The following is a 21,068-nucleotide window of genomic DNA, read 5'->3' as shown; positions in this document are numbered from 1 at the left end:
TACACTGGAGGAAACTCTTCTAGTCACTGTGGAAGTTCAACACCCCAGAACAACACACTCATATGTCTACAATTTTTCTGTAATGATAGCTAACATATCTGTAAAGACAAAGCTGCACATGCATCAATACTTATTCTGTGCTTGTGGCTCATCTTGACAATCAGGAAACTGCAAATGTTTATTGCAAAGCAAGCAACCAAGTACCCAGATAATCAGAGCAGATTAAAACTACTGTGTAATAACAAAAATCTGGAAGCTGTACCTGAATTTATTACAGATGTGTGTATTCCAAATGCAATTAAACAAGCTAAAGGGACCAACAAAAAGCATTAAACATATTTGTTGCTGTAAATAAGAACTCCCAGTAAACTCTAGTTCTATGTTCAAGACATTAAACATAGATAGTTTGATTCAACTACAGCAACTGCATATGTTCACCTCCTCAACAGAGTCTGTAAATTGATTTATGTTCAAATTTTTATGCTATGGGGGTTCCAGAATGCACTGTGTCAACTCGATTTTTGTTAACTGGATCCAGGACAAACTGAAGATTTTTCAAGGCTCAAATCAGAAAAACATGGTACAGAATTTGATTTCAAAAACACAATCTTTAATCTTACCACTTCTCTCACAGAAGAATCCCAGAGAGGGTGCTGTACTGTTTAACTCCCAACTCTTTCAAAACTGACTAATGGAAAAGCCACCACAAAAAGCAATGTAATTTATTAGACTTCCAACTGAGCATTCTCTTCCTCCCATGCTCAGTGTCTTTGATCATTCACGGTGGCCAGTAACAGGAAAGCAATTTTTTAGAGCTTTTAAGATGAAAAATGAGGATAGAAAAAAGTTAAAATGACATTTCCAAAAATATCTCTTTACCTTGGCACTACAGACAGCTACATTAGCAGGGAGCTGGGAAAACTGCTTCAACTCAAATACGTCTCGCACTGCCCACCGGCTCAAGTGATTTTCAGCCTTGCTGGATCCAACCACATTCTGATTTGAATGAATATATGCCACTTCTTGAACACCATCTGATACGTGATAAGAAAAACACAAAGATGTTGGTTATGTCAAAACTCTCAAGGTACACATTTGCACTGAAAGATACTGTAATTTAAAAAAAAAATTACAATAAAGTTGTAAAATTTGTTATTATTTCACTCAGCACCAAGTTTCTCAGTTCTATAAAATTAAAAACCATCATTATTTTTTTTGATTTATCCAGATGGTTTAATACTACAATTTCAGTGTGGTTATTTTCAGACAGACAAAGACATTCCAAAGCATCTATGGCTTAATGGCTGCAACATCAGTGGTCAAAATTAAGACTTTAGGAATCAAGTCATCCACATGGTGTTTATAACTCCCAAACCACTTTTTTTTTTTTTTCTGTACATTTTATTTAACAGCCCTGTCAAGACTCTTAAGATTTTACAGTTCAAATATTTAGTTTGTGAATTCTTAATACATCTTCAACCTCAGGATATTTCAAGAGATGGTAAGAGTTTAACCAAGAATTACAAAGCAGCCTGCCACCCTGTAAGACAGAAAAGTAAGACTAACAAAGAGAAGGATACAGAATGATATTACTAAATAATAACTTAGCAGAGCATTTACTACATCTTGTAACAGACAAACGTACAGCAAGAAGAACTTAAAACCTGCTGATAATGGTAAATACGTATGTTATTACTTTATTTGAAATAAAATATAATTAACTTACTAGTTACCTAGGTATTTGTCCATTGATTCCATTTTTTTCTCTTGATGATCAAATTCAGTTTTATTTGTGTAAGTTCTATGCATAGAATAATTGCTAGACTTCATTTGTGCAACAGAGGTATCCTGAATAGGATACAACATTTTAGACCCAAACTGAACTCTGCCTCTCTGTTGTTTACACCTATAGCTTTGCTTCCTGACATGAATTTTCTCAACTGGAAAGTTATCCTCAGAGGATGAGAATTCATCTATATTCAGAGAACCACTTTCCTTTCCTTTTCTGTGGGGCTTCTTGGCTTGTAGCAGAGATTTGGAGACATTATCTAGTTCATTGTTAAGGGCACATCCCTTCTTCCACTTTGGAAAACTCAAAGTTTCTAGCTTTCTTGATTCAGAATTATGGGAAAGTTCAATATCATCAGACTCATCACTTACATCACTTGCTCCTTTCAAATCTATGTCATTCTTGATGTCTTCAAAAGACATGGCATTGCTGAAATTTGACTCAGTACAGTGGAATCCAAATTGTCTACTGTTTCCCTTAAACCCAAACCCAGCCTTTTCTTTTGCTAACTCTTCAAATTTTTCAGATATTGAACTATGTACTTCAACTTCTTCAGTACGCACTGGTTGCTGGCAGACTTGAGCTTGGGTAGGAAAGATGATGTCCTCATCCTCTTCAGAACTACTTTCGGTTTCCATAACTATATCACATTGTTTTGAAATGCCTTGATCCTCATTTTTTCTGTTGCTTTTCTCCTCAGAGTCTGGTAAACCAAGCCAGTCAGTACTATGCCTATTTTGTTTATCAGTTCCATTTGGAGAGAGAACAGCTTTCTCATGCTCCAAACCAGGTACACTGGTTTGACATTTCTGAAAACCACCATACTTGCTATTTACATTTTTTCTTTGAGCGTGATCATCCGAACTTGAATAATGAGAGTTATATTTATCATCCCCTTCTTTGGTAGTTTCAATTTCTCTCTGCAGCAACTTAGAGAATCCACACCGCATTAAAGAAAGCTGCCCTTTTTTTACCATAAAATTATTTTCATTGTGTGGCTTCCTTCCACCACATTTTTTCACAGAACTCTCCAGAATATCATCATCACTGAAATCATCCCAAAAATCAGTTTCTTCTCTTTTTAATTGCACCTCATTGCTTTGGGAATCTCCATCTTCTTGACAGTCTGGTTGTTCACACTAAAAAACCCAAAAACCCAAGTTATTTAACATTAATAGTATACACAACATGCCAAACTCCAAAGCAGTGTTAAAAAAAGGAGATTTTCATTGTTACTCAAGCAAAAAATATGCAAAATAATATTACAAAATGCAAAGTAATTCATAATGAGAAATTACTGAAGCGTCTAGCAGCAGAATATTTTAAGCAGAACAACACTGAAAATACGCAATACTACTATGTACTTGAGACAACATATGGCGCACACTGCTAAAAACAACTTATGCCTTCCCAATCCACATATATATTTTTCAAGTTTGTACTAATCTCATTGCTACTTTTCATCTTTCAAGGGTAGTCTGGAAGGTGATTATGTGATTCAAACCTTAACACCGTGTGTAATGACATTTATAAGAAAAATAAATAGCAGTGCACTGGTTAAGTCCCTTGTACATGGGGGCCAACATTCCACTCTAAAGTTCATCAAGGCCTACTCTAATCAAACAAAATTATGCTCAGGCAATCTTAATTTTTACAGTTAACTAAAGTCCAGAACATAGCTCTGAAACTGCATAATACTGAAATAAGAATTATGATAGTGTGTAAATGGAAGTCGGAACAGTAAATACCAAAATGTTGCACTTAGAGAGACGTCTTAAAATTAATATATTAATCCTGATAGAATTCAGTTTATCAAAAAGCATTTAACATAAGCTTAAAAAGTCACTGTTTGTCAGCAAGTCACATGTGAGATCATGACCATCCAGTCACATATTATCAATATGAGACTGAGATTAGTGCAAGACAATACATTAAATACTGACATTTACTCACCGAATTTACTTCAGTGCAATCTAATCTAATGATAACTTTACTTTAAATATGCTTTAAGGGCGTATTTACTTTAAGGGCGCTCAGTCAAAAACATTCCTACAAATGCAATGGTCCTATTAAAATTGACCTTTGCTGAAAAAAAAAAATCCTCTTCCAGAAGGAAACTATTAGATAATTACACACATTTAAAAAAAAAGACAGTATTGAACACATCACTGGTTTCGTGGGAATCATTCTCTGATTTTCCGACTACAACAACTAGTCAGACAAACAAGACAGCCCAGATCTTCTAGAGTTCTACAAAACCTGAAGCTTTCAATCACCTAAGCCAACTGTACTCCTTTCTACGATTTCCTAAACAAAATCTGCTAAACAACAGAGTAAAACTATTATCAGCGTAATGACATATTGCCCACATTTGCCACTGCAAGAGGCTTGTCATGCTCTGGTCGACAGTCCACAAAGATATCTCACCTTTTCTGAGCTGGATGAACAATTCTCTTCCTTCAGCCATGTAGTTGCTGTCATAACTCCTGCTTCTACCTGACCTTCCCTCTAAAACAATCAAATATGTTAACATAAGCAGATACAGGTTTTGTTACACACAAAGACAAGGTCAGCTAGGCCCAGACTAAATTCTGAGCAGAGATAAAACAACCAACTAAGGGGAAGGATGGAAAGAAGAAACATGGAATAAAGCTGCAGCAAATTTGAAGATGTAAGCTAGCTGCAGCAAACATTTTTTTTAAACAGTTACTGACACCCCAAAAAGTACTCTAAAGAGTTAATGTGATCATAAAAAATTATTTTATGATAAGAAGAATTCTGGCTTAAAAGATCAGTCTGAGTAACTGATGAATAAAAGGTATCTGCGCACAAAGCTCCATGAAAGTATCAAAAAACAAGTTATGTAGTTTTTATATGAAAGATCTCTCTCTCTCTCTCTCTCTCTCTAGATATATATATATATAGAGAGAGAGAGAGAGAGAGATATTAGGCAATTTATGAAAATTATAATCCAAGCTTTTTCTGTTCTTGAAGTTTGAGAAATTTATCTCGTCTGTTATGAGAACGAGAAATTAGCATGCCTATTTTATTCAAGTCATTGCACACAGAGAAGAATTGATTAAGTTTCACGATTGTTTTATAGTGTTTCTATTAAAAATAATGACCAAAATGTCTCATGAAGAAAGGAAAAATGTAAAACTAATATCCAGAAGTAAAAGAGTAGTACTTCACACCTCCAGTATGTCTTTGGTAAGACAGGACCCATGAGTCCTAAGTTTGAAAAGGTTATGAATCCCAAAAAGCTCTCCTTGATGTTCCTTTGATCCTTGCACTGCCTCGAAATACCGCTTGGCATTTTCAGTTCCAATCACTGCACAGTGAAGTTGCTAAAACAGGACAACACAAGAGATTTCAGAAGTGTTTGCTACAATAACATGTCAGAATTTCCTGGCACCCACATTACATACACAGCTTTAGCTGGAACAAACAAAAATTCCTAAGAGAGGATACTTTGTTTTAATTTCCCTGGCAGATGTTGGTATAATAGATTGTGGTATAATATAAACCTGCTTGGCTTTACTGAATTTTTAAAAAATTGACTATTTGAAGATTTTTTACTGCATTCTTGCCTATTATCAGACACCTACCATACGTATTACTGGCACTACTCTTTATCTTGACAGCTCACCTTCCACTATACTAAACAGTATTTTTTCACCTTCCCTTGCACTGTATATTTACTTGCTAAGGGAAAGCAATTCAAGTATAGCGAAAAAAACCCCTTAGACTTTTAATTACTCTGTTTATTGCTGCTTATTCTACTTAAAAAATACAAATCAATTTTGGAAAAAGGGGGAAAGGAGGGGGACAAAAGAGGGGGGGGACAAAGGGGGGGAGGACAAAGAAAGAAAAAAAAATTATACATCCTTTCAAGACTTGTACATGCTTTTTGGAAATCCAAACAGACAATAATCAGGTTTTCTTTTTCTGTGAGATCACCAACTCCAAAGATCTCTGCAAAGCAGGCTCCCCTTCCTTAGGATTTTAGAGAATATAGTTTGTTTCAATCTTCTATTGCTCATTTTGTTAGCCTGAGATTTTCTGAGACTTCTGCTATTGATACTTGCTGCTTAAAGGAATTCTCAAAAGTACTTTGCACAACTGAACAGGATCTTCTCTAAGCTTTTCCATGAATGTGCATGTGAACAATAAATAAAGTTTAGAGGTGTTTTTGCAGTGAACACTCTTTTAAACCTTACTAAAGTCCATAGAGCAGTACAGTTTATGCTTGTGATGTGTTAAAGAACTAAACTATCAGCTTTTATGGTTTTAGACCACTGCTGCTCAAATATTGTTTAAGGACTTACCATGCATTATATTAAACTTGCCTTTCTAGTATATTATTTCAACAACTAAAAGGTCTTATTCTGAGCTTTTGATACAAAATCTCTGAAAATTTCCCAATTACCTGTATATCCCATCACCTACTTGTTTCAATTCTTCCCTAAGTTTCCTCTTTCTTATTTAGATCATTTTGTCAAAAATAAACACTCGAATGGCTTTTTTGCTTTATAAAACGTAAAACACTGACTTCAAGTGAGACAAAAGTCACTGTTACTTTCCAAAACTAGCATTTTAATGCAAACCATGCACATTACTAAACAGCAGCTCAAGATCTGATTTTCCTGAAGATAAATTCCTTTTATGACTACTGTGCTCTGAAATCAGATGAACTTAGAACCCTTTTTTAATTTGTCACTTATTCAGATCTGAGGAGTCTAATGACAATCTCTTTACTGCTGCATTTCCCACTCATTCAGCCTCCAACCTCCTCCTTGTAAATAACTCAGCTACAAGAGCTGTCCCTAAAGACTCATTAACAACTTTTCATTTCTATGGACAAAATTTCAGATTTTTCGGTTAATTCCTTAAGCCTTATGAAGTTTTCTTCAATATATAGTATCATTCTCCCACAGAGTCGACCTACTTTTATCTTTTCTATAAATGCATGCTTCAGGACAACTGTATCCCAATGGTTTTCTTCCTTTCTCCAAGTTTACATGCTTGTAATACCAGAACTGGAAAAAAATCAATCATCTCATTTCTTAACTTCTGACTTTTGTTGAGAGAAACGTGTTCATTATTTCTTCTCATTTCTTACTATTCTGCAGCCTGCTCTTTGCTGATCATATTTGAGTTTGCTTATTTTTTGTTTCAATTCTGATCTCATCAGGAAACAGTTCCTAGGTTATGTGTTCCTCAAATCCCACACTCTTCTTTCCCTGCTCTTGAATACTTAAGCTTGTCGTGACTCAGGAATGATACTCCCCAATTTATATATTCCTCCTCCCCCTGCAGCAGGCTGAACAGGAAAACTGGAGGTTCAGGGTGAAGATCAGGGGTTGTGAGAAGAACAATTTACCAGAAAGAACAGCAACACGGTGAATAACAGAGTGTGCAAGAGAGGTGAATGATTAATACACAATTGCTCACCACTTGGAAATCCCCAATAACACCTAATCTCTCCCTCCACCACAGTACACAACCCAGGAAATCACTTCTCCGATTCTCGAAAAATGATGGGAGGTGGTATGGAATTACTTTTAGGCCCTGGCCATGCCCCCTTCTGGCTGATGCAAAAATTGGCCCTGTCATGGCTTTAAAAAGCTTATCAGCCCAAGTCAAAAACTCTAAAAAGTGCAAGTGATCCAGGCTGCGCATTCCAGCAAGCAACATCACTTCTCATCTTCATAACAGAACCAACAATGCTCCTTCTCCTTTTACACACAAATTTATAGAACCAGGAGAGTTGCAGTGCTTCTTGCTTTTCTTTTACAGTATCAGCAAGATTGCTACTTTATCTTCAACAGACTTTCATGAGAAAAAGCTGCCTGAATCAGACTGCTGCAGATACTAACTACAACTATCACAGTTGTACTTTACAAGTCTTCAAATGAAAAGTTCTCTATTCAACCTGAACATTGCAAAATTAAATTGCATAATGTTAATTGCATTGTTAAAAACATTGCGTAATTAAACTGTCAATAGTTACAGAAAAACTTGAACACAAATATAATTCTGTTCCATTCTTTAACAATACACCATAAATGCAAGGTAAACCTAAATTTTAGTATAGGCTAGATTAGCTTTCCGTCCCTGAAACTGCTAGGAAGAGTCCTCCATTTAAACAGTTTATGAGCTTTACCTGTTTATAAACTTGTCGCAAGTACATCATCTCTTCCACAGTCCCCAAAGATATCAATCTAAACACTTTAACAGCTCTGTGTTGGCCAATTCTATAAGCTCTGCAAGAACATGGTACATCAAAAACATTTTAAGAAATGAGAGCTCTTAGGGGTGATAATAAACAATAAACAAACTAAAAACATAAAAGCATCTTAATAAAACAAGACTATTCCAAATCATGCATATGTTGATTGGGTTGTTTTCCTTACTTTTCTGAATTTTCCTCAGTAATCCATTTCCTTTTCCTTTACTATTTCATATTTCCCTCCAGGCCTATCCAGTTTAAAAAGCTTTCTCTTCATTTTTTATCACAAGAACTGTCTCCCACCTCTTGAGAAAACACATCCCCTCTGTTTATCTCAGATTTGTTTGGTTTTTTTCCCTCTGTGTCTCCACCTACTTTTCCTGCAAGGGTTCTTCTATTTCCATTATACAGGAATTAACTCATGGATTACTTGGAGCAGTCTGTCCTTTCTTTATAAAACACTTTACAAGACACAATACAATAAAAACAGCTAATCAACTGGTAGTGTTTTCTTTGAATCGTAAATTCTGAGACTTCTAATAGGCTATATTCCACAAAAATCACAGGAGGCTAAAACAATTCATAGTAATCTTACAAAGTGATCTTACAAAGACAGTCCCCAATACATGTTTCTGATACATTTCTCTAGAAGAGGTCCTCATAAACACATCCTAGAAATCAGAAAGGCTTTTAAAACAAAATTACTTAATTGCATGAGATCAAAGAAACAAGTGTATTTTTGCATGAAAATATATAAACCAACTGAATTTTTAATATTCTTTTATACGTTTTAATACTCTTTATAGGTTTTTAATATTATTTTTAATATTTTAATATTCTTTCTTTATTTTTAATATTTTAATATTCTTTCTTTTTAATATTCTTTACTTCAGTTACTAAAACTTGGCTTGGATTCCTAGGGAAATATCCTACAGACAAAAAACCTTGAAAGAAAAATCTGTATTACTGGAAATACTCCAACACAGTAATATCAGAGATAGATGTGAGTGCTAAAAGAAATTAATCTCCACAATGGTGAAGCAGAAGAGAACATAAAGCTCCCCTGTCTTTTAGGGTTTTGGAATTCAAAACATAATTTGAACTAGGGTAAAACAACATACGCTTCATGAAAAACAGAAGACAAATGTCATCTACACACACATATTCTAGAGATGACAAAAAGTTATAGTAACCACCAGGAATTTTTTGTTGAGTTTTTGTTTGGCCCACTGCTGTCAAAAAGAAATAAAGGAAAATGAATTGTAAAATTTAGGATTAAAAATAATCACATCAAAGCTACAAACTAATTTAGTTGGATTTTCTCTATTTTCCTGTGGATAAATCAGTTGATGTAAAAAAAAATTTAATTGAGGAAAAGTTTTAGTTGGACAATCAGATTACAGAATGAATGGAAGACTGCAACACGGATCAAGTTCTGTATTTTGAAAGTGTACCTGTCAATCGCTTGAAGATCATTTGCCGGATTCCATGTGGGATCAAACAGTATAACAACATTGGCACCAACAAAATTAAGACCTAGTCCACCAGCCCTGAAAACATAAAAATGAAAAACCAGAACTATATGATAATAAGGAAAAAACCCTGCAACTAGATTGTTCTGTATTAGGTCCATACTTGCCTACCCTCCCCCAACTTAAAAAAAAGAACACATTTAAAGATACTGAAAATAGTGCAGTACAGCTTTGTATTACTGTTGTACTAAAACAACCACCAAGCACTCAAATAACCTCTACCATAAAATGCAGTTTTCTCATGTAAATCTCAAGATCGTTACAGACTGTATGAATAGTTGAGTCATAAGCAACTGCTATCAACTTACTTAGTAAAAATCCCTGTTACTACTACATTGCCATTAAGTCTTGCACAGTACAACTCCCTCCAAATACTCTTAACAAAATTCATAACTACTTTTAAGCCAGTTAACATCAGAGAAGCAGGAAAATTACAGGTGAAATTTTACTTCCTCTAGTCCCAGTACACAGTTTTTGACAATAATGCTATGCAGCTTCCACTAAAAGGTCATCATCTCAGGTAAGTCATACCAGTAAGCATTAACAACTAATATAAGTGGTATTTGCACAGCAAGTTTCTCCGCTATTAAAAACACAGTCTGCCACACAGCTGCATATGCGTAACATTCATATCAGTCATTAAAAGGAAAAAAGTAATAGTCAGAAATTTGTCTGCTCTACAGGTTAGGCATCACAGGCATACCAGCTGCATCATCTTCTAATACTCAATAGCTGTAGAGTGTTTTCAGGTAAAATCTGCAAGTCAGAGAAGAAATTGAGCATACATCTAACCTGAGGCAGCTAACTGTTGAACCCTAAAAATGGCTCAGTTACTTGGAGTTTGGCATGTGCAAAGATGAATGATTTGACAGGAGCAAAAGTGAGGAAAATACCACTTCTCATCCAGCTGCAAAGCAGGCAAATACTGAAATTTTTTCTGACTTGCTCAACCAACTATCATACAAGACACACCAGTTCCTACACAAGCACATGCTAAATACTATAATTAAGTAAACTATTAAAACAATTATTCATACTGGCACAGGCATCACTAATTCCAAGTGTGCTGTTTCTCTGAAAGAGGTACTGCAAAATGGAAAAAGTCAATCCCATTTTACTTATAAAGCACCTGGTTCAACAGATTACTTTAAATTTTGCTTGTTTGAAGCAGACAAGAAAGGTTAAGTTTTCAGGTATAGGAGTGAATGGAGACAGAAAAAACTTATAGAGCCCCAACATTTTTTGGTTTTCATGGAATACATGTCAAGGCAAATGCAGCTGTGACCTTTTCCTTCTAAGTATGGTATAGCTTTGGGTTAGTTATATCCAGAAAGGCAGGGAATATGGAAACCTACCAATATTAATGGGTGTTTTTACAGAGGATTCGCATTCTCAAACTGTGAAATAAAGAATAACAATATTTGTGTTTTTCTTTCAGAATACATTCTGGTATTTTTGGAATTTATTGTGTTTCAGCCTCTCATCTCTCCAAACCAGCTCTGCAGTTGGACTGAAACATAAGTCAAGATGTAAAGCCAACTGTAAAACCAGAAATTAACAGAAACGGATACCTAGCTATATAATAATTTAACCTTTCAATGTTTTTAGGTATGATCCAAAAATTCAGTTAAATCAAAACAGAAAAGAATGGCTCCTATATCCCTCACAGACAGAACAAATGCAGCAGTTTATGCATTGTACTTTATGTCTTCCATTTTACCTTTCATTTTAACAAACTGTTAGTCATTACTGCAATTTGGTCTAGGCAAATTACTATGATATGGTTTAAATAAAGAGTTCTGTCAAAAAGAAGAGTTTTCAGAAGATCGTCTCAATTAAAACTGCACAACTTAATAACTCAAAATGTACAGAACAATACAGCATTAGGAAGGGTTCTGTGAAAGCTTTGATTACATAATTCTGTTTACCAAGCTACGTTTTCTATAATTTCTATGTTCTTTGTTTCAGAGAGATTTTGTGGCTGAAAGTTCTTTGAATGGTATCACATGCACACATAAAAGTTGTCCAAAACACTGCTCTGAAAGAATTAAAGCTAAATGGAGGCCTGCAAAAGTAAAAAGTATGAACAGCAGTCCACTATTGGACAGTAACAGAATGCTGCAGGTAGAATGGAAGTGGATATGTAACCTTTCATGATAAAAACTACCTACTCTCTTTACATAGAAAGAAAACTGAGAAACAGAAATGGATTTTCTTTCCCAATTAATTCTGACAGAATTATTCTAGAGAAAGACTAGCACAGAAAAAGCCAGAAAGTGTGATTTAAAGGCAGGCATACTTGCTGCTTTTATTTATTCCTCAACACTAAGATGGAATTGAACTGTGCTGACTTTGGTACTGTACATATACAGTTTGCCTTCTTCTGGCTAAGCAGCATCATTTGAATTGAAAGCTTTGACATTCTCCTATCAAGTTACAACAATTCCAGTAATTGCTTTAATGTTTCTAAGCATATCTAAAAATCTTCTTCTCTTCTTCTAAATAATCAGAAGTATTCTTGAACAGGTACTACTTCATGAGACTTAAAAGTTCTAACAGGTGTATACTATTTTTTCCTAGTGCTCAACCTGAAATTCATGATCTAATGGTTTGATGAAATGTACAGTCTCTGAAGAAATCAATTACATTTTCTCTCAATGCCTATAAAATACATTTATCCATAAAGCTGTATTAGTCACAGCTGTCAATAAAACCATTAGGGATAGTCATGGGACTATGCTAGGTGAGTTAACCTAATCAATATTAAATGCAAGAATTGAGGTCACATCTACAGATAAACAAACCTTTATTTTTTATTCTTTAGTTATTTTATTTTTTAAGGTCCCATTTCTCAAAAAATTTAATTGATAATTAACACCAGGATTTTCAAAGCTCTATGGGACATTGCAAATTTAACAGATGATGAAATCATCATCCCTGCTGCACTGTAATTGTCTGATTAGTGCTTTATGTTTTGTAAGTTGCATGTTACTTGTGCCAGTGAACATAATGTCAGTCTCAAGATTACTGTACAGAGAATTCATCCTTTGCAGAATGCAATTACAAATCCAAAAGATCGTGCAAGTATTTTTAGTGAAAATCAACACTGGGATCTCTGAGCAATGAGACCTACAGAACACACAAGCTGGCTACATATAACAGTCAGCCAGAAACTTTGAAAGAAAGGACAGACAGAAGATTATGAACAAATTATGTTAATGTACTCTGCACCTAAATATATATATATATTATATATATATATGCTCTAAAACATATTATTATTGTATGTATGAGTGAAATCTGAGTGACAGGAGAGATTAATCTCTTGTACAGTAGAACTAGGATAAATCACTTTCAAATTTCCAAAGGATTACAAACGTAAAGATGCTTTCATTACTGTGTATCAAGGGAAAAAAAAGATCACTTCCTGTTATCTGTAATAAGCTAGGCAAACAATTGCACCCTCTGTTTTGCTTAAAACATACTAGTTATATTGACTGTAATTCTGTAACGGCTTGTTCCTTTCACTTGTTTTGTAAGATAAGTAAAACTACAAAAAACAGAATCAACACACTTCTCCAGCACCATCAGCAGGCAGAGAAGGCTCACTAGTCGCTATACACAAGCTCCCAAAACAGTAAGGAGAAAGTCCATCTCTGTTTAGTTAACCTTCATTTTTATTTTGACATAAATAAATGAAAGTGAACTAATAAGGCTATGATTACAGTACTGACTGAAACAAAAATTAGTCCTTCATAATTGTACAGATTCTGAAATTTCCCTCTATCTTCAGTCCATACCACGCAAGGGGTATGGACTCACAAAGATCTTAGAGAAGTTGATGGCCAGATTCCAGAGTTGATAGAGATTACAAGCCAACGTATATGACCAGTATCACAGATCCCTTCACAGTGCTATATATGAGCACCAGAGTATTTGAATACTGTTCTGACATCTACCTGCAACAGCCTTAAAAGATGACGTCTGACTTCTAGTTAAATAGCAGCAGTGTGGATCCTCCTAACTCCAACATACACATTTCCAGTAAATAAGAACTACAGTGACCATATATTATGGTCACCATACATCAACAATACTTCCTGAAGCCTCACTGAGTTTTCCCCTCTGGGTAGGAGGCAAAAGAAGCAAAGCTTCTCTTTGCTTCTTTTCTGCCCTTGCCCAGTAAAAAACTTCATCCAAGATGAAGCACAGAAGTAACCTGAATAAAACAAATAAGTAGTCACAGTAGTAACAATAAGTTCAGTTGAACATAATAATCTATTTCAAAATAATTCATTACCCATCATAAATTGATAAGCAAATCTGATAGGTAAACACATTTTTAAAAGACAATCAAAGATCTTCTTTCTTCTTTTGAAATATTTTAAATAGTTATGCTAGCTAATTAATGTGACTAATAGTGAGAGAAAATTTCAGTTCAATATGGCATTTCATGTTCACACTTGCTTGTTCTACTAATACAACACAAGAAACTGAGTCTGTGTACAATAAAATTAAAAGCCTTTTGTAGATAATTACATAATAATAACGTTTTAATAATAGTGTTTAAAACTGTTTCCTCAATCCTACAACAACCAGAAATTTAAAATTAGGATCCAGCAAACATACTTCTTTCTGATCTTAGAAATCTTCATGAGGCAGGAACGGGCGAGGGAGAAAGTGTCCATTTATTTTAAGAAGCTTCAGACCAAAGCAGTAAGTCTATACTTTCCCTTTCTCAAAAAGCAATCCCTCACAAGCTCAGCAAGAAAAATGCAGAGTAACCAATTTACTGAACACTAGACAGATATATTGAAGCAAACTACAAGTTAAATTTTCTTACATTGTAGAGACAAGACATATGTTAATTTCCTGAATGCTGTTGAACTCTCTTACAATTCTGATCCTATCTTCTGATTTTGTATTTCCATCAAGTCTTCGGTAATCTAGCCCAGATGCCATGCAGTACTGTTCCAGCACATCTAGCAACTGAGTGTAAAAAGTGAAGAAAAAAGGAAAAGAAGAAGTTACATACTTAATGGTATCTTTTTAATGAAACATGATCACAGGGACCATGTTTAGCAAATATATTTTCAGTACACCACCCATTTCTAATGACAGTAAAACTCTGCCATTTTGGTATCAATATTCATGATTCTCTTTGGTCACGATTTTACAGCACTCAAGGGAATTAATATTGGTCTGCTGTGGCCTGACTCCACCATCTACTCCATCACTCCTGGCTGCCTGTTTCATCTCTAACTGTCACTCAATCCAACCCAATCACCAAGCAGTTCATTTAAGCAGCTTCCTCCCATCTCAGCAAGCTGCAGTTACTTGAAATACAGCAAATGAACACCACAGCCAGCACAGAGTGCACAGTCAGAGTTCAGGGCCATGGAGTGAAACAGACTGCAGTAACCAGCAGTCAGTCTGGTATTGGACACCGTAAAACAAAGCTTAAGATACATGACTACTTTATTACTGCATCTAAACATTAAATTTGCATTCTTTATTAAAGAAAAAAGTAAAAAGAAAAAAAGAGGTATTTAAGAGTCCTGAACTACCATTCAAATTACTGTTTGTTAAAATATTTTTTCATGCTATCATTACAAATATTCACATTTACAAATATTCACTTACAATACTATAGTGTGCACTATTTCAGGAAACACATTATTCTCTAATAAGGCAACCAAGGAGCAAGAACCTTAAAATTAAAATGTACACATACATCTTCATATATGGCTCCAATTAGTTTTAAGTTCAAATCACCTAGTGTACCAAGAATTGAAGTTTCATTGCTGCTGATGATCAAAAGTCAACAGAATGAGAAAACTTAACAACTTTCAGTGCTAAGACAAAGGGTTTATGGTATGACAGTCATACTGAGCTGTGACAGTGCTCTAACTCAAGACATTCCAGCTAAACTCAGCTATCTGCGCCTGAAGTAATACAACTACTTCAAAAATCTCTAGGGAAGGCAGGAGAGCGTTACACTTGCTTTGATATTACCATTTTTATAATGAGGTAACAATGTTTCAATATGCTTGTGGAGTACAGCACACTGTCCTTGTAATTACTCTTCACTAATTACTAATTACCCTAGAAGCAATAAGGAAATGTGGTTGACAAAATGTCAGCTTTCAGATTCACGCTTCAGAATTTACTGCTGTGCTTAATTGATAAAAGTCACACAGAGCTCACCTTTGTGGAAAAGGAGAAAAGAAGAACTTTATCCTTATTTTTTTGGAAGTGATTTAAAAGCTGCTGAAGGACCTGCAAATGAACCACAGCAGAAAAATGAAGAAATTTTTATCCACGGGTCATCTCACACACACTCCTATTTTCAACCTCTGAAGAGGCGACGCTGTACTTAATTCTTTGCAAAGCCAAACAGAGCCACAACAAAAATCATTACTAATAAAATAAATGGGTCAAAAGCAATGGAGATGCTGGAACTTCGAACTTTTCAATTATGTACATGGAAATCCTACTGTGAAAAAGTCATCAGATCACTAAGACCACTAAGAGGTGGATTCAGAAGATACTTTTGTCAGTGTATAGACTGGAACAAAAAGTTACTTATGTCACACGCCAGCTCAGATTCTGAGTTTTTTCATTTAAAAAATGCACACATTTATCCTGGCAACTCCAAGGTCTGTTTAAACTCTCCTACATCTGAGTTCAGAGCTTCTTGGAACTTGTCTTCTTAAAATAATCAGTGAGATGTATGCCCCTCCTCACTCTCGCTCTCATCTGTTGCTCTGTTTACAGTAGGATCCAGCTTCCCAGACTCTGCACAGACCTTGAAATGCCAATAATCTGCCCACACACAACGTTCTTCTGGTGGGGAAGCAAATAATCCAGAGCTTTGTATATAATAGTGATACTGTTATTTTCAAAAGAAGTATGTCTAGATCTGGCAATGGCAGCTCCAGAGCACTGTGCAGAAGTCATACTTAATGGGAAAAGAGGAATTTTCTGTACTTTATGACTGTAGCTTTTCCCCACTGGGCAATAAATATTTTTGAAATTGTATTTATTCACTGATAAACAGATAAACTGTTAATTAAGAGTCATTTCACTACAAGCCTAACAAATCCTTAACAATCAAATAATGATGGATGTTTGTATTAATATTACAATTCTGGACAACATCTAGAATATAAAATGGTAATTAGACGTCACTCATTATCTCCTTAGTAAATGTTAGCCAGTTTGTTACAAGTGAAAACAAGATACAAATTACAGATATTCTTGGCCTTGTTTCATTGTACATGAACATATACACTAGGATTTATTTTACTGGGGAAAAATACACAACAGGTAATTTAACAAGAGTTATACTACTTACATTTGCACTTATTTAGCCATATTAAGAAAAGAAACAAAACTGACATTCTTTTAAACTAGAAGGAATTAGTTTCTGTGTTACTGTTGTTATTATTAAATTATGGGTCAAATAGTGAATTTCCTATAGGAGAATACAAAAATAAATCCACACAATTTGCTTAAATAAAATGGATCGATTTCACCCCCATTGGGAATTTAGGTATTCTGGAGTAAGAAACAACTCTAACACAGAAAAGTAATGAATGTTTTCGCACCTAAGAAGTAAATTCTACACTCGCACACCAGAATATTATCCCGTGTGCTTAGTCTGAAACCGAAATACTCAACCATACTCAAGAAGAAGTCCTATGCTCTTTTTGAGAGTCCACACGGATTTAAACATACATCTCTCCATTGCTACACATTGTGAGTCATCTCTATGTGCTGACATTTTACCTCTTGATTTTGTGAGGTTTTTTCTATAGAGATGTTCAAGTTAACCTACAGTATTTTTTAAGCCTTCAAAGATATAACCTGCCTTGGTCAGGGTTATGTTTAATGCTAGAGGTTACAATTTCTTGCAAACTGCTCCAATAGACTTTCATTTTCCTACTGAATGATGGTAGCCCAAGCAAAAATAATTAAATCAATATAAAGTTATTCTTAAGAGATTTGTATTAAAACCAGTATTCCAAAACCCCACAAATGGATGTCTGTGGAAATCTGTGCAGTTAAAAAATTTCAACTGCCCAGACATTTAATACCCCTTTTTCTCTTAGAAAGCTTATAGAGTCTCTCTGACACACAATTTTAACACAACTGTAGAAATAATCAAACAAGGTAGTATGAATGAGAATTACTGCAGGATTGTAAAGCTATTCTCACTTGTCCTCTTTTCCAAGCAGTCCTCAATACTTCTGTGTAGACAATCTGAAACCACTGCATTTCAAAAGCAATGAACCACTTGTCCTTACACTTTGCAGATCCCCACTGTTTTACATCATAACAGAAAAACAGTGGCTTCCAAACAAAGCATGACAATCCTTTCACTCAGTTCTCATATACTCAACCACTTCTATTTAAAAACCTAAGCATGAAATTCATCTTGTAATAAAATTCATCTTGTAATAAAATGCAAGCAAAGCTTACAAATGGTATGTTCTGCAGTATGGGTGAAAAGGAGGGGATAATTTCACAAAAAAGGCAGAAGCTTTCAATCATTGTGTATTACCCACCTCCCATGTAACAGTGTCCTCATTATACCATATTAGGTACATCATGAATGATTATACATGTACATTTGGATTGTAGGGACTGTTTTTTCCAGGTTCTTGTAATCCAAAATTCAGAACAGAAAACCTGGAGTGGCATGTTGTTAATGCTACAGCTTGCAAAAGAGAGAGATGACTGCAGCTACAGAAACAGGCAAATACCCCATATAGCCCACTCTTTAACCTTTGTGTACAAGCAAATCTAGTTTTACTGGTCAAAGTAATTCATATCCCATAACAGAATGTTTCCCTGTGTTTTATCTCTGTTTGGTTGGAGAACAGATATGCTAAGCAGATGGAGCCTTTTGAACCTGGCAGAAGTTACAGCTGTTTAGCTAATAAACTTCATTTTTGAAAAATCATAGCCTTTCCCCCTTCCCTGAATAATTTTTTAAAAAATATCACAAACTATTCTTTCGCACATAAGATTATCTACAAAAGAATAATCACCTGTACCAAAACTTCTGAGTCGTCTGTACTGAATTTTAAGTTAAAAGACAAAGTAATATTTATTCAGTCTACACTAGAAGATAAGTTACAAAAGAATGTCACTTAGTTTCTAGAATTTATTTATGAAACAGGAAATGCAAACTAGTACAGTGCAACAAGGTTATTAAAAACATTTCACTTTCATCAATTGTCTCATTTATTTCCAAATAAATACATTAAAAGTTGATAAAGCCACTTCCAAGCTCTAGTACCAGTTGACTCTTCTGTGGTTACTTTCTTATGGCAAGACAACTTTCTAAATTAAATACTTCCTGAATGATTTTGCTCTCACAGTATAAAATGCAAAATCATGACAAAGAGCTTCCATTTTAAAATTAAGAATAGGAAACAAAAAAGCACATCACCACATCAAAGGTATGAACCAGCAGTTTCTGGCACCATGAAGTTAAAATTAATGGACTCGGCCCAGCTGATTTTCAATGACAGCTATATAACCCATTATCCTCCTCCCGGGCACAAAGATCACAAATCATACAACAGTTTGGGTTAAAGATCATTTCATTTCAAACCATGCCACCATGGGCAGGGATGCCGCCTACTAGATTCAAAGTGGCATCCTGACTGGCCTTGAACACTTCCAGGGATGGGACATCCACAGCTTCTACAGGGAACCTGCTCCAGTGCCTCACTACCCTCAGAGTGAAGAATTTCTTCCTATTATCCAATCTAAACTTATTCTTGTTCCCTTTGAAGCCATTATCCCTTGTCCCATCACTGTAAAAAGTCCCCTGCCAGATTTCTTTAGATTTCCTTCATCAGTGAAAGGTGGCAATAAGATTACCCATGAGCCTTCTCCTTTCCAGACTCAACAACTTTAACTCCCTCAGCTTTTCCTCACAGACCAGGTGTTCCACCCATCTAATAATCTTCATGGTTCCCCTCTGAGCTTGTTCCAAAATGCCTATATATTTTCTGTGCTGAGAAAGGTGTATACAGTACACTGCAATGTGGAGCAGAGGAGAAAAATTAACCTCTCTTGCCCTGCTGGCCACATCTCCTTTGATGCACTCCAGGACACGTTTGGATTTCTGGGTTGTACAGAACAACTCCTTGGCGATACCAGCATCACTTCAGGCACTGCCTCATAAGAGCTACTGCAAAAAATTAACTCTGGCCAGAATCAGGACAGCATCTTATCACAACCTCATTTCAGGCAGTTGTACAGAGTAATGAGCCTCAAGGGAGACCTTTTCTCCAGGCTAAACAACCCTAGCTCTCTCAGCTGCTCCACATAAACCTGACACTCCAGACCCCTCACCCTTCTCTGGACATGCTCGAGAAGCATCTCAGCCTCCTCCTTGCGGAGAAGGGCCCAGAACTGGATACAGCACTCAAGGTGTGGCCTCACTGATGCCAAGCACAGGGGAAGAATCACTTCCCTGACACTGCTAGACACAAAATTTCTGCTACAAGTAATAATTCTTCTTGGCCACCTGGGCAAGCTGCTGGCTAATGTCCAGCCACTGCTGACCAGCACCTCCACATCCCTTCCCACTTGGCAGCTTTCCAGCTACTCTGTCCCAGCCTGTAGTACTGCAGGGGGTTGTGGCCAAATGCAAGACCTGGCATTTGGTCTTGTTGAACCTCATACCATTGGTCTCAGCCCACTGATCCCTCTGCAGGGCCTTCCAAACCTCCAGCAGAACAATAATCCCACCTATCTTAGGTGTACAAACCTAGAGAGTGCACTTAGTGCACTCAGCCCCCTCATCCAGATCATCAGTGAAGATATTAAACAGGACTGGCCTCAACACTGAGCCCTGGGAGACACCACTGGTGACTGGATGTCAACTGGATGCAGCACCATCCATCACCACTCTCTGGGCTCAGCTACCCAACCAGTTTTTAATCTGCCATATGTCCAAGCCATATGATGCCAGCTTTTCCAGGTGAATGTCATGGAAAGTTAAAAAATATATATATATAATAAAATAGTAACAAAAAAGTAAAATAGTAACATTAATAACATCATGGTAAAATAAACAATCATAGAATTGCTTCATAAGCAATTCTTCAGCTCCTGAGGATGAGGGTTTTGGTTTTTAAAGCTATGTACTAAAAATTTGCTGGTAGCCAATTTAACAACTAAACTCACCTTCTCAAAATAATTAAGTGTATACAATGAAGTTAATATGCAGGCATTTCACACATACGTATTAACAGTAAAGAAAGACGTTGCTTACATGGTAACAAATCAGTGAAGTGGTAACAGCCATTCTTATTACAACAACATAGTCCTCTCATTGCCACCAGTCTCAAGAAGAAAAAGTTAGTATCCATGTTTATGGAGAGCCAAAATTCTGCATAGCCAAAATTCTGCATTCCTTATCATTAGAGATAAGGAGTTTTGCATATTCGTACCAGACACATTCATTTTGGTCATCAGTAGCACAACCACT

At 35.7% G+C, this 21,068-nt stretch overlaps 1 protein-coding gene across 2 annotated transcripts in view; it reads right to left on the bottom strand.

Annotated features, from left to right (window-relative positions):
• Positions 1-2,790: 2,790 nt before the first annotated feature.
• The window catches only part of ERCC6L2 (ERCC excision repair 6 like 2), a 35,591-nt gene continuing 17,313 nt past the window's right edge, over positions 2,791-21,068 (bottom strand). The window contains exons 10-16 of one of the 2 annotated variants that reach the window (XR_010745884.1): positions 15,761-15,832; positions 14,397-14,542; positions 9,476-9,571; positions 7,956-8,055; positions 4,982-5,136; positions 4,217-4,297; positions 2,791-2,928 (exon numbers count right to left, since the gene is read on the bottom strand). Coding sequence is in view for 1 of the 2 variants with exons in the window: in XM_066339663.1 (XP_066195760.1) it covers positions 4,978-5,136; positions 7,956-8,055; positions 9,476-9,571; positions 14,397-14,542; positions 15,761-15,832 (573 nt within the window). In the remaining variant the exon portion in view is untranslated. Of the gene's footprint in view, positions 2,929-4,216; positions 4,298-4,977; positions 5,137-7,955; positions 8,056-9,475; positions 9,572-14,396; positions 14,543-15,760; positions 15,833-21,068 lie in introns of those variants that run through there. The other variant, XM_066339663.1, reaches the window with a different exon arrangement.

This window comes from Sylvia atricapilla, chromosome Z (assembly GCF_009819655.1).
Source record: "Sylvia atricapilla isolate bSylAtr1 chromosome Z, bSylAtr1.pri, whole genome shotgun sequence".
Taxonomy (NCBI): Eukaryota; Metazoa; Chordata; class Aves; order Passeriformes; family Sylviidae; genus Sylvia; species Sylvia atricapilla.
This window is presented reverse-complemented; position numbering and strand designations above follow the sequence as displayed.